The sequence below is a fragment of the Formica exsecta genome, unplaced genomic scaffold (assembly GCF_003651465.1).
Source record: "Formica exsecta isolate Colony F162 unplaced genomic scaffold, ASM365146v1 scaffold196, whole genome shotgun sequence".
Lineage (NCBI taxonomy): Eukaryota > Metazoa > Arthropoda > Insecta > Hymenoptera > Formicidae > Formica > Formica exsecta.
In genome coordinates this window covers 412,176-425,089 of record NW_021849259.1, presented here as the reverse complement: position 1 = coordinate 425,089, position 12,914 = coordinate 412,176, and the positions used below count along the sequence as shown (strand labels likewise).

At 35.6% G+C, this 12,914-nt stretch overlaps 1 protein-coding gene across 2 annotated transcripts in view; it reads right to left on the bottom strand.

The window, feature by feature from the left end:
* Positions 1 to 12,154, bottom strand: part of LOC115234153 (DNA-directed RNA polymerase III subunit RPC1) — a 19,318-nt gene extending 7,164 nt beyond the window's left edge. The window contains exons 1-21 of one of the 2 annotated variants that reach the window (XM_029804938.1): positions 11,902 to 12,154; positions 11,744 to 11,801; positions 11,465 to 11,600; positions 11,234 to 11,383; positions 10,806 to 11,153; positions 10,404 to 10,730; positions 10,188 to 10,325; positions 9,909 to 10,106; positions 9,590 to 9,826; positions 9,191 to 9,521; positions 8,867 to 9,116; positions 8,544 to 8,773; positions 8,110 to 8,460; positions 7,868 to 8,036; positions 7,435 to 7,774; positions 7,205 to 7,345; positions 5,839 to 5,885; positions 5,576 to 5,723; positions 5,156 to 5,308; positions 4,872 to 5,072; positions 4,225 to 4,358 (exon numbers count right to left, since the gene is read on the bottom strand). In XM_029804938.1, the coding sequence (XP_029660798.1) occupies positions 4,225 to 4,358; positions 4,872 to 5,072; positions 5,156 to 5,308; positions 5,576 to 5,723; positions 5,839 to 5,885; positions 7,205 to 7,345; positions 7,435 to 7,774; positions 7,868 to 8,036; positions 8,110 to 8,460; positions 8,544 to 8,773; positions 8,867 to 9,116; positions 9,191 to 9,521; positions 9,590 to 9,826; positions 9,909 to 10,106; positions 10,188 to 10,325; positions 10,404 to 10,730; positions 10,806 to 11,153; positions 11,234 to 11,383; positions 11,465 to 11,600; positions 11,744 to 11,787 (4,073 nt within the window). In that variant the 5' untranslated portion in view covers positions 11,788 to 11,801; positions 11,902 to 12,154. Of the gene's footprint in view, positions 1 to 4,224; positions 4,359 to 4,871; positions 5,073 to 5,155; positions 5,309 to 5,575; positions 5,724 to 5,838; positions 5,895 to 7,204; positions 7,346 to 7,434; positions 7,775 to 7,867; positions 8,037 to 8,109; positions 8,461 to 8,543; positions 8,774 to 8,866; positions 9,117 to 9,190; positions 9,522 to 9,589; positions 9,827 to 9,908; positions 10,107 to 10,187; positions 10,326 to 10,403; positions 10,731 to 10,805; positions 11,154 to 11,233; positions 11,384 to 11,464; positions 11,601 to 11,743; positions 11,802 to 11,901 lie in introns of both variants that reach the window. The other variant, XM_029804937.1, reaches the window with a different exon arrangement.
* Between the last annotated feature and the right edge of the window lie 760 nt (positions 12,155 to 12,914).

Sequence of the window (12,914 nt, the reverse complement as noted above, 5' to 3'; positions counted from 1 at the left end):
TTTTTTTTTTTCAGATTTATGTACATTTTTTTTATTGCGCTATTTATGTTGCAGAATGGTGACATTGTCGAAAGGCATCTTAAAGATGATGATTTAGTGCTGTTTAATCGACAGCCGTCTTTACATAAATTAAGTATAATGGCGCATAGAACGAAAGTATTGAATCATCGAACATTTAGATTTAATGAATGTTGCTGTGCACCTTACAATGCAGATTTTGATGGTGACGAAATGAATCTTCACCTACCACAGACCGAGGAAGCAAAAGCGGAAGCGCTGGTTTTATTAGCGGTAAATTATGTTTCTCAACTCGATTAATTATAGTGTTGAGTTATATTCTAAAGTATATCTGCTTACAGAATAAATCCAATCTAGTTACACCACGCAACGGTGATTTACTCATAGCCGCAACACAGGATTTTATCACAGGTGGATATCTTTTGACTCGAAAAGATGTGTTTTTTCAAAAAGACCAGGTTAAGTTGGCTCTTTGCTTCTTAGCCGGTTCGGATGCATCTCTGAATGTAACCCTTCCTACACCTGCAATTCTGAAACCGGTTAAGTTGTGGACCGGCAAACAAATATTCAGTCTAATTATTCGACCAAGCGCGAAATCTCCTGTTAAAGCAAATCTAAAGGCAAGGGGCAAGACTTATACTAACGGCGAGGAATTCTGTATTAATGAGTCTTGTAAGTTGCAACAGCAGTGATCCTATTGCAGTTGTTTATTAAATATTTATTAAACAATCGGATTAAATCCACAGATGTTATTATTCGTAATTCCGAGCTCTTAGCAGGAGCAATGGATGTATGTACATTGGGCTCTGGATCGAAGCAAAATATATTTTATATTCTGCTGCGTGACTGGGGTGAAGATGTTGCAACTGCGGTAATGTGGCGCTTAACAAGATTAACGAATCACTTTAATTTTGACAGAGGAATTTCTATCGGTCTCGGTGATCTTTTAGCGAATGAGGGCCTTCTTCAAGCCAGAGAAACGGTGTTAAACACTCAGTAAGAATAATTTAAAATCGAATGACTTGACAGACGGTGCTTTAAATAAATAACTGATTCAATATAATAACTAATTCTGTCGTTTATTTAAAGTTACTCCAAATGCAGCGAATACATTCAACTAATGGAACAAGGTCAACTCGTTTGTCAACCTGGATGTTCGGAAGAAGAAACACTGGAAACGAAAATATTAAACGAACTTTCGGTGATTCGTGATAATGTTGGTAAAGCATGTTTGAAGGAACTGCATCCTACCAATACTCCTCTAATTATGGCACTTTGTGGGAGCAAGGGTAGTTATATCAACGTTTCTCAAATGATTGGTACGTTTAAATAAAAATAATATATATATATGTGTGAATTATCCTGATATCTAACAGCATTGTATGTATATGATCGGTTACAGCCTGTGTAGGACAACAGGCTATTAATGGACATAGAGTGCCGAATGGATTCGAAAATCGTGCGTTGCCTCACGTTTTACCACAATTGAGGACACCCGATGTTAAAGGTTTTGTGAGAAATTCATTTTACTCTGGATTGGGATCGAAGGAGTTTTTTTTTCACGCGATGGGCGGTCGGGAAGGTTTAACGGATACCGCTGTCAAAACTGCAGATACCGGATATATGCAGAGACGATTAATCAAGAGTTTAGAAGATCTGTGCATTCACTATGATAAGACAGTACGTAATTCAATGCGCGACATCATACAAATACGCTACGGTGGTGACGAAATGGATCCTACATATATGGAAGGTTTGTAAATTTAGCTATGGATTTTGCACAAATTTTGTAACTGGATTATAAGCATGCTCTTCTGTATTTATAGGTAAAGATTGTGCAGTGGACTACAAGAGAGTATATGATCATGTGAGAGCAAAATCGCCTTATGAAAACGAAAAGTCTTTAGATGCTGATGGCGTGAGGAAGTGTACGAAGCACATGCTATCTGCTGAAGAGTACAACTGTTTCAGTAAGGAATTCAAAGAGAAATTGACGTAAGTGCGACGATGAGTATATGATATAGATCGCGCAATTTTGGAATATCGCAGATTTGACAAATTGAACGTTATGGATCTTCTTTTTCGCAGTGAATTTATGGAAACGGTGGCGCTGAAGATAGAGCGTTATCGAAAGAACATGAACTCGGAATTGCCGGTGATTCTGCAACTCGAACGTCTTACCGTTTCGCAATTGGTGGAATTTATTCACACGTGCAAGGAAAAGTACATGAAAGCCGTGATAGAACCGGGCACGGCCGTGGGTGCACTTGCTGCGCAAAGTATCGGCGAGCCGGGAACTCAGATGACTCTTAAAACATTCCATTTTGCCGGCGTAGCATCTATGAATATCACGCAGGGTGTGCCACGTATTAAGGAGATTATCAATGCGAGTCCGAAGATCAGTACTCCTATTATAATAGCAACATTGGTAAATGTGTTATTTCGAGCGTATGCAAGTTTGTTCTATACAAAATATATATTTTAATCTTAATCTAATTTTAATCTTTTCTTTCGCAGGCTGAAGGTACAGATCTTGAAGGTGCCGAGCGTGTGAAGGCAAGAATTCAAAAAACTACTCTGAAAGATATAACTGAATATATTGACCAAGTATATACGCGCACGGATTTTTTTCTTATGATACGATTAAACATGGACAAAATAAAATTATTGAAATTGGAAGTGAATGTTAATTCTATATGTAATATGTAAGTATTTGAAGACTTAATAAAATTAAAATAGTGTAGTCTTTAGATGCAAAAATAATCTTCCATATTAATATCGGGTGATAACCGAGTGATGAGAGATAATTTATGATTCTAGACTCTGCACGTCAAAATTGAAGCTAACTCCAAAAAACGTGCGCGCGATAAGCGATTCACTTATTGTTATTCATCCAACTAAGCAAAAGGAGAATTCCAGTTTTCCGTTTCGTCGACTGATGGAGGCGCTTCCGAAAATTGTAGTGAAGGTAAAAAAAGTGATTTGTGTGATGTGTGATAATATATATATATATATATTATAATAAAATGCAGTGATATAATCTTCACTATATCTTACTATAAAATTGTATGATAAATATGAAAAATATTTAAGATCTATAAGTATATAAGAAGATATTTAGATTAATATGAGTCGCGTCAAGCATACTCTGATACTTATACAATACAATACTTAGATATTTCGAGGAGCCTTTCTATATTTTACATATTTAAAATGTTTATATTTATTGTGCACTAGGGCATGCCATCAGTTTCTAGGGTGGTTGTGCATAATGACACGTCTGGGGGGAAAACAAGATGGAAATTGTTAGTCGAAGGGGATAATTTTAGAGACGTTATGGCAACACATGGGGTCGTCGGCAAAAACACGACGTCGAATAATACGATAGAAGTAAGAAAAGCCAAATTTTAGAAAAATTAATATTAAATAAAGAATATAATATATATATATATATTTATATGACTTTGTTTTAGGTCTTTAAAACACTTGGAATAGACGCAGCAAGAACAACTATCATGTCGGAAATCAAATCGGTAATGGAAAATCACGGAATCAGTATTGATCGTCGACATTTAATGCTTTTGGCAGATTTAATGACGAGTAGAGGAGAAGTGCTTGGTATTACGAGACAAGGTTTAGACAAAATGAAAGAATCAGTTCTAAACTTGGCATCGGTAAAATTTTTCACTTTTCATTATTTTGCGATATATTTGTACGCCTTTTTTGATATAATAATTTTTAAATTCAGTTTTTTGATTACCTTTTCTTTGATTCTATAATCTAAATCTAAATAGAATTTCAAGGAAATTTGTGGAAATATTTATTGCAAACGAGTTGTCTGTTGCAGTTTGAGAAAACGTCGGATCATCTATTTGATTCAGCATATTATGGACAGAAAGATGTTATATGTGGCGTATCGGAGTCAATAATAATGGGTATTCCAATCCCAGTGGGCACAGGAATGTTCAAGTTACTTCACAAATATCCTTTTCACATTATATTCATAATGGGTGCTTTCCATTTAGTGACTCAAGTCGATCATTCTATCATTCTATCTTTGTTGTTCACTGGTATTGAAAGAAGATAGAATGATGCTTGTGTCGACTTGAGTCACTAAATGGAAAGCACAATATAATGTTGATGCTTGTGTCGACTTGAGTCACTAAATGGAAAGCACCCATTATGAATATAATGTGAAAAGGATATTTGTGAAGTAACTTGAACATTCCTGTGCCCACTGGGATTGGAATACCCATTATTATTGACTCCGATACGCCACATATAACATCTTTCTGTCCATAATATGCTGAATCAAATAGATGATCCGACGTTTTCTCAAACTGCAACAGACAACTCGTTTGCAATAAATATTTCCACAAATTTCCTTGAAATTCTATTTAGATTTAGATTATAGAATCAAAGAAAAGGTAATCAAAAAACTGAATTTAAAAATTATTATATCAAAAAAGGCGTACAAATATATCGCAAAATAATGAAAAGTGAAAAATTTTACCGATGCCAAGTTTAGAACTGATTCTTTCATTTTGTCTAAACCTTGTCTCGTAATACCAAGCACTTCTCCTCTACTCGTCATTAAATCTGCCAAAAGCATTAAATGTCGACGATCAATACTGATTCCGTGATTTTCCATTACCGATTTGATTTCCGACATGATAGTTGTTCTTGCTGCGTCTATTCCAAGTGTTTTAAAGACCTAAAACAAAGTCATATAAATATATATATATATATTATAGAATCAAAGAAAAGGTAATCAAAAAACTGAATTTAAAAATTATTATATCAAAAAAGGCGTACAAATATATCGCAAAATAATTAAAAGTGAAAAATTTTACCGATGCCAAGTTTAGAACTGATTCTTTCATTTTGTCTAAACCTTGTCTCGTAATACCAAGCACTTCTCCTCTACTCGTCATTAAATCTGCCAAAAGCATTAAATGTCGACGATCAATACTGATTCCGTGATTTTCCATTACCGATTTGATTTCCGACATGATAGTTGTTCTTGCTGCGTCTATTCCAAGTGTTTTAAAGACCTAAAACAAAGTCATATAAATATATATATATATATTATATTCTTTATTTAATATTAATTTTTCTAAAATTTGGCTTTTCTTACTTCTATCGTATTATTCGACGTCGTGTTTTTGCCGACGACCCCATGTGTTGCCATAACGTCTCTAAAATTATCCCCTTCGACTAACAATTTCCATCTTGTTTTCCCCCCAGACGTGTCATTATGCACAACCACCCTAGAAACTGATGGCATGCCCTAGTGCACAATAAATATAAACATTTTAAATATGTAAAATATAGAAAGGCTCCTCGAAATATCTAAGTATTGTATTGTATAAGTATCAGAGTATGCTTGACGCGACTCATATTAATCTAAATATCTTCTTATATACTTATAGATCTTAAATATTTTTCATATTTATCATACAATTTTATAGTAAGATATAGTGAAGATTATATCACTGCATTTTATTATAATATATATATATATATTATCACACATCACACAAATCACTTTTTTTACCTTCACTACAATTTTCGGAAGCGCCTCCATCAGTCGACGAAACGGAAAACTGGAATTCTCCTTTTGCTTAGTTGGATGAATAACAATAAGTGAATCGCTTATCGCGCGCACGTTTTTTGGAGTTAGCTTCAATTTTGACGTGCAGAGTCTAGAATCATAAATTATCTCTCATCACTCGGTTATCACCCGATATTAATATGGAAGATTATTTTTGCATCTAAAGACTACACTATTTTAATTTTATTAAGTCTTCAAATACTTACATATTACATATAGAATTAACATTCACTTCCAATTTCAATAATTTTATTTTGTCCATGTTTAATCGTATCATAAGAAAAAAATCCGTGCGCGTATATACTTGGTCAATATATTCAGTTATATCTTTCAGAGTAGTTTTTTGAATTCTTGCCTTCACACGCTCGGCACCTTCAAGATCTGTACCTTCAGCCTGCGAAAGAAAAGATTAAAATTAGATTAAGATTAAAATATATATTTTGTATAGAACAAACTTGCATACGCTCGAAATAACACATTTACCAATGTTGCTATTATAATAGGAGTACTGATCTTCGGACTCGCATTGATAATCTCCTTAATACGTGGCACACCCTGCGTGATATTCATAGATGCTACGCCGGCAAAATGGAATGTTTTAAGAGTCATCTGAGTTCCCGGCTCGCCGATACTTTGCGCAGCAAGTGCACCCACGGCCGTGCCCGGTTCTATCACGGCTTTCATGTACTTTTCCTTGCACGTGTGAATAAATTCCACCAATTGCGAAACGGTAAGACGTTCGAGTTGCAGAATCACCGGCAATTCCGAGTTCATGTTCTTTCGATAACGCTCTATCTTCAGCGCCACCGTTTCCATAAATTCACTGCGAAAAAGAAGATCCATAACGTTCAATTTGTCAAATCTGCGATATTCCAAAATTGCGCGATCTATATCATATACTCATCGTCGCACTTACGTCAATTTCTCTTTGAATTCCTTACTGAAACAGTTGTACTCTTCAGCAGATAGCATGTGCTTCGTACACTTCCTCACGCCATCAGCATCTAAAGACTTTTCGTTTTCATAAGGCGATTTTGCTCTCACATGATCATATACTCTCTTGTAGTCCACTGCACAATCTTTACCTATAAATACAGAAGAGCATGCTTATAATCCAGTTACAAAATTTGTGCAAAATCCATAGCTAAATTTACAAACCTTCCATATATGTAGGATCCATTTCGTCACCACCGTAGCGTATTTGTATGATGTCGCGCATTGAATTACGTACTGTCTTATCATAGTGAATGCACAGATCTTCTAAACTCTTGATTAATCGTCTCTGCATATATCCGGTATCTGCAGTTTTGACAGCGGTATCCGTTAAACCTTCCCGACCGCCCATCGCGTGAAAAAAAAACTCCTTCGATCCCAATCCAGAGTAAAATGAATTTCTCACAAAACCTTTAACATCGGGTGTCCTCAATTGTGGTAAAACGTGAGGCAACGCACGATTTTCGAATCCATTCGGCACTCTATGTCCATTAATAGCCTGTTGTCCTACACAGGCTGTAACCGATCATATACATACAATGCTGTTAGATATCAGGATAATTCACACATTAATTTTATTTTGTCCATGTTTAATCGTATCATAAGAAAAAAATCCGTGCGCGTATATACTTGGTCAATATATTCAGTTATATCTTTCAGAGTAGTTTTTTGAATTCTTGCCTTCACACGCTCGGCACCTTCAAGATCTGTACCTTCAGCCTGCGAAAGAAAAGATTAAAATTAGATTAAGATTAAAATATATATTTTGTATAGAACAAACTTGCATACGCTCGAAATAACACATTTACCAATGTTGCTATTATAATAGGAGTACTGATCTTCGGACTCGCATTGATAATCTCCTTAATACGTGGCACACCCTGCGTGATATTCATAGATGCTACGCCGGCAAAATGGAATGTTTTAAGAGTCATCTGAGTTCCCGGCTCGCCGATACTTTGCGCAGCAAGTGCACCCACGGCCGTGCCCGGTTCTATCACGGCTTTCATGTACTTTTCCTTGCACGTGTGAATAAATTCCACCAATTGCGAAACGGTAAGACGTTCGAGTTGCAGAATCACCGGCAATTCCGAGTTCATGTTCTTTCGATAACGCTCTATCTTCAGCGCCACCGTTTCCATAAATTCACTGCGAAAAAGAAGATCCATAACGTTCAATTTGTCAAATCTGCGATATTCCAAAATTGCGCGATCTATATCATATACTCATCGTCGCACTTACGTCAATTTCTCTTTGAATTCCTTACTGAAACAGTTGTACTCTTCAGCAGATAGCATGTGCTTCGTACACTTCCTCACGCCATCAGCATCTAAAGACTTTTCGTTTTCATAAGGCGATTTTGCTCTCACATGATCATATACTCTCTTGTAGTCCACTGCACAATCTTTACCTATAAATACAGAAGAGCATGCTTATAATCCAGTTACAAAATTTGTGCAAAATCCATAGCTAAATTTACAAACCTTCCATATATGTAGGATCCATTTCGTCACCACCGTAGCGTATTTGTATGATGTCGCGCATTGAATTACGTACTGTCTTATCATAGTGAATGCACAGATCTTCTAAACTCTTGATTAATCGTCTCTGCATATATCCGGTATCTGCAGTTTTGACAGCGGTATCCGTTAAACCTTCCCGACCGCCCATCGCGTGAAAAAAAAACTCCTTCGATCCCAATCCAGAGTAAAATGAATTTCTCACAAAACCTTTAACATCGGGTGTCCTCAATTGTGGTAAAACGTGAGGCAACGCACGATTTTCGAATCCATTCGGCACTCTATGTCCATTAATAGCCTGTTGTCCTACACAGGCTGTAACCGATCATATACATACAATGCTGTTAGATATCAGGATAATTCACACATATATATATATTATTTTTATTTAAACGTACCAATCATTTGAGAAACGTTGATATAACTACCCTTGCTCCCACAAAGTGCCATAATTAGAGGAGTATTGGTAGGATGCAGTTCCTTCAAACATGCTTTACCAACATTATCACGAATCACCGAAAGTTCGTTTAATATTTTCGTTTCCAGTGTTTCTTCTTCCGAACATCCAGGTTGACAAACGAGTTGACCTTGTTCCATTAGTTGAATGTATTCGCTGCATTTGGAGTAACTTTAAATAAACGACAGAATTAGTTATTATATTGAATCAGTTATTTATTTAAAGCACCGTCTGTCAAGTCATTCGATTTTAAATTATTCTTACTGAGTGTTTAACACCGTTTCTCTGGCTTGAAGAAGGCCCTCATTCGCTAAAAGATCACCGAGACCGATAGAAATTCCTCTGTCAAAATTAAAGTGATTCGTTAATCTTGTTAAGCGCCACATTACCGCAGTTGCAACATCTTCACCCCAGTCACGCAGCAGAATATAAAATATATTTTGCTTCGATCCAGAGCCCAATGTACATACATCCATTGCTCCTGCTAAGAGCTCGGAATTACGAATAATAACATCTGTGGATTTAATCCGATTGTTTAATAAATATTTAATAAACAACTGCAATAGGATCACTGCTGTTGCAACTTACAAGACTCATTAATACAGAATTCCTCGCCGTTAGTATAAGTCTTGCCCCTTGCCTTTAGATTTGCTTTAACAGGAGATTTCGCGCTTGGTCGAATAATTAGACTGAATATTTGTTTGCCGGTCCACAACTTAACCGGTTTCAGAATTGCAGGTGTAGGAAGGGTTACATTCAGAGATGCATCCGAACCGGCTAAGAAGCAAAGAGCCAACTTAACCTGGTCTTTTTGAAAAAACACATCTTTTCGAGTCAAAAGATATCCACCTGTGATAAAATCCTGTGTTGCGGCTATGAGTAAATCACCGTTGCGTGGTGTAACTAGATTGGATTTATTCTGTAAGCAGATATACTTTAGAATATAACTCAACACTATAATTAATCGAGTTGAGAAACATAATTTACCGCTAATAAAACCAGCGCTTCCGCTTTTGCTTCCTCGGTCTGTGGTAGGTGAAGATTCATTTCGTCACCATCAAAATCTGCATTGTAAGGTGCACAGCAACATTCATTAAATCTAAATGTTCGATGATTCAATACTTTGGTTCTATGCGCCATTATACTTAATTTATGTAAAGACGGCTGTCGATTAAACAGCACTAAATCATCATCTTTAAGATGCCTTTCGACAATGTCACCATTCTGCAACATAAATAGCGCAATAAAAAAAATGTACATAAATCTGAAAAAAAAAAAAGAACTGTAAATCATGTTAATATATTACCTTTAAATTTTGGGCGGCTTTTTTCCGATTGCCATACTGAAGGTATACTCTATCTTGTGAATTGCTATATTGTACATAATTTGCTCCAGGATGTACATTTGGACCATTTCTAACTAATTCGCGCATTAATTCAATGTTTGAGGGATTAACTTTTTCAGGATATGTTAAAGTCATCGCAACTTGCTTAGGTACACCAACCTGTAAAAAGATTCGACATCGTAGATATCTTATACCATATTATATCACTATTCGATTACATTTGTGAGTTACAATGCTTACTTGATCTATTCTAAGATTCGGATCAGGTGAAATTACTGTCCGAGAAGAAAAATCAACACGTTTACCAGACAAATTACCTCGGAAACGACCTTGTTTTCCCTTTAATCTTTGTACCAGTCCTCTACCAAATTTTTTGGGCTAAAAGAGCATTAATGTATATATTATTGAAAAAAAGGAAGCTGTAGATCTTTGGATAATATTTACTAAGAGACTTACTTGCATGTGAGCAGGTATACCAGACATTTCACTATTAACGTACAGACCACAATGCAATTGAAGATAATCCCAATGTTCGTTATACATATTGATATTAACATTGTTTTGTTTACGAATAACACCATTAATAAGAGATATTTCTGATAATTTCATTGTTAGATAATCTTCATTTGTACCAGCCTTTAGATCAGACAAAACGGTAGGTCTAATACAAACAGGTGGCACAGGAATCCTTGTTAATATTAAATCTGCTGGTACAGCACATTTAGGATCCATTAATAACAGGTAAACATCACCTACTGGAATTCTGTTGAAAAGTTCTCGAACCTTAAAGGATTAAGTTTTTATGTAAATTATATATATATAAAAGATATTAAAAACTCAAAAAGTTTAAATTCATACCACATTTGGATATAGATATAGATCAAATACAGTTCTATAATTTTGCTCTATTATATTTTTAAGTTCTGGGTCATCCTTCATTGCCTTGCCAAACTCAGCTAATTTCTTTTGAATAAGAGGATCCGTCTTCTTTAAGTTCTTATACTTTTCATATACAATCTTGAGAAAACCTGTTTTTTTAACAGGACCATTGTGTTCTTTACAATTTGGACAAACTGTATTCTTCTTTGCTTTCTCCCAGATTTGCTTACGCAATGCCTTGCGCATTAAATATCCCATATTTGGATTTTGTATCTTACGCAAATAAAATTTCCTTTCTTCTTGCGTTAACAGAACATGAGCACAATTCTATAAATATAATATAATTGGCCAATATGAGAAACAATTATGAGATAAATCTTAACAAATAGTTATATAACAAGTATCACCTTGCAAATCATCTGTAAAATCTGAATGATAGATTTGAAGTGGCCAACATGAAAAACTGGTAGTTCCAGATCCATATGACCAAAGTGTCCTACACAATCGTGCACTGTTTTACTACACGTAGAACATTCACCACTATTACCGCTTATTCCCTGTGAACAAAAGCAACAAGTCTCATAGACTTTTTGTTTCTCTTAAAGCAGATAAAAGCAGATGTTATAATTTTTGAATACCATGCGCCTGTCAAGCATTCCATACATGACTGGGGTACGTTCGACATCCTCATTGTATAAATTTTTAGTGATAACTGGCACACTGGATTGCATAAGCATGTTATGCATGTTGTCTGCTTCAAAAGATATATGGGAGCTGGATAAAGAAAATGTATAAGTAGAAAGCATGTGTTACAAGTTACATACATAAAAAGGCAAGTAATATAATTATCTGAGACTTGTATTAGAAAGAACATTATTCTATCCCTTAATTGCGTCAAAATAAATGGATTTACTTACATTTTGCTGGCGACATTCGTCTCCCGGAACTGTTCTTTCACCATGTTTATGCTTCTTTCTATATATGTACATAAATAACATGTATATTTGTAAGAATCGCTATAAAAAAATCAAAACAATCATAATTATTTTATTAAATTTTTATAATGTCTTTTCACCTGTTTTTACTTTTTGCGGTAAAAAAAAACCGATTGTACTCTTGATTTTCCCTTTAATGGTGTTTTTCAGCTATAGAATACTTATATCTTCTAAATTTCCAGCAAGAAAACACGTTTTGATCAACTCTGATGTACATACATACACACGTGTTCTAGAATATTTTCCTGCTTCTTTCTTCTTCTGCGGTTCAAACGACTAGTTGAGTGATCTGAGTGATCTGAGTGAGCTGAGTGAGCAGAGTGGCAGAGCCTCCAGAAACAGATCCCGGCCCGGATTCCGATTCACCGGTTCGGCAGTAGAGGGGATAACGCACACAAATAAACGTGAACGTGAATCGCGCATATGATGCGCAGAGCGCTCTGCGCATCACATTCTGGCAACTCTACCAATAGGCTACATTTCGTTATTTTCCCTTTGAAAGTTGAAGCAAAATTTTTAGCTGCGGTCGGGAAGACGTTCGAGATGCTTCGAAACATTTCATTAACCAATCAGAATAAAGAAACCTTTATTCTTTTTGCCCTGATTGGTCAAACGCTTCGCAGCATTTCTAGTGTCTTCTCGATCGCAGTTTTTATTTTGACTCTTTTTTCCAAAAAATCGTTCTTTAACTATAAACTTACAATTTCACTGATCATGAATATTGCAATTATATATTATTTTTTTTTTTGCATCTTGGCCGTAATACGAAAAAATAGAATCCATAGTTCACAACCGGCTGACAGGAGTCTCCATAGTCTCTTCTGCCTAGAAACCTTCTAGGAGTGCGTTCCACAATGCCCGCAATGCTCGTGAGCATCATCTGTCTTTGTTTAACATTCGGTGAACAACAAAGATGAAATGATACCGTTAGCGTTGCGAGCGTTAAGTGGAACGCGCTCTAGGGAAAAATGGATCAACGAATAAGTCGTTTCTGATTGGCTGCCGCCATTTGTATGAAAATCGAAGACGACAGAGAAATGAGGAAGACAGAATGCGACATATTATATATATATAGTCATTATATATTATATAT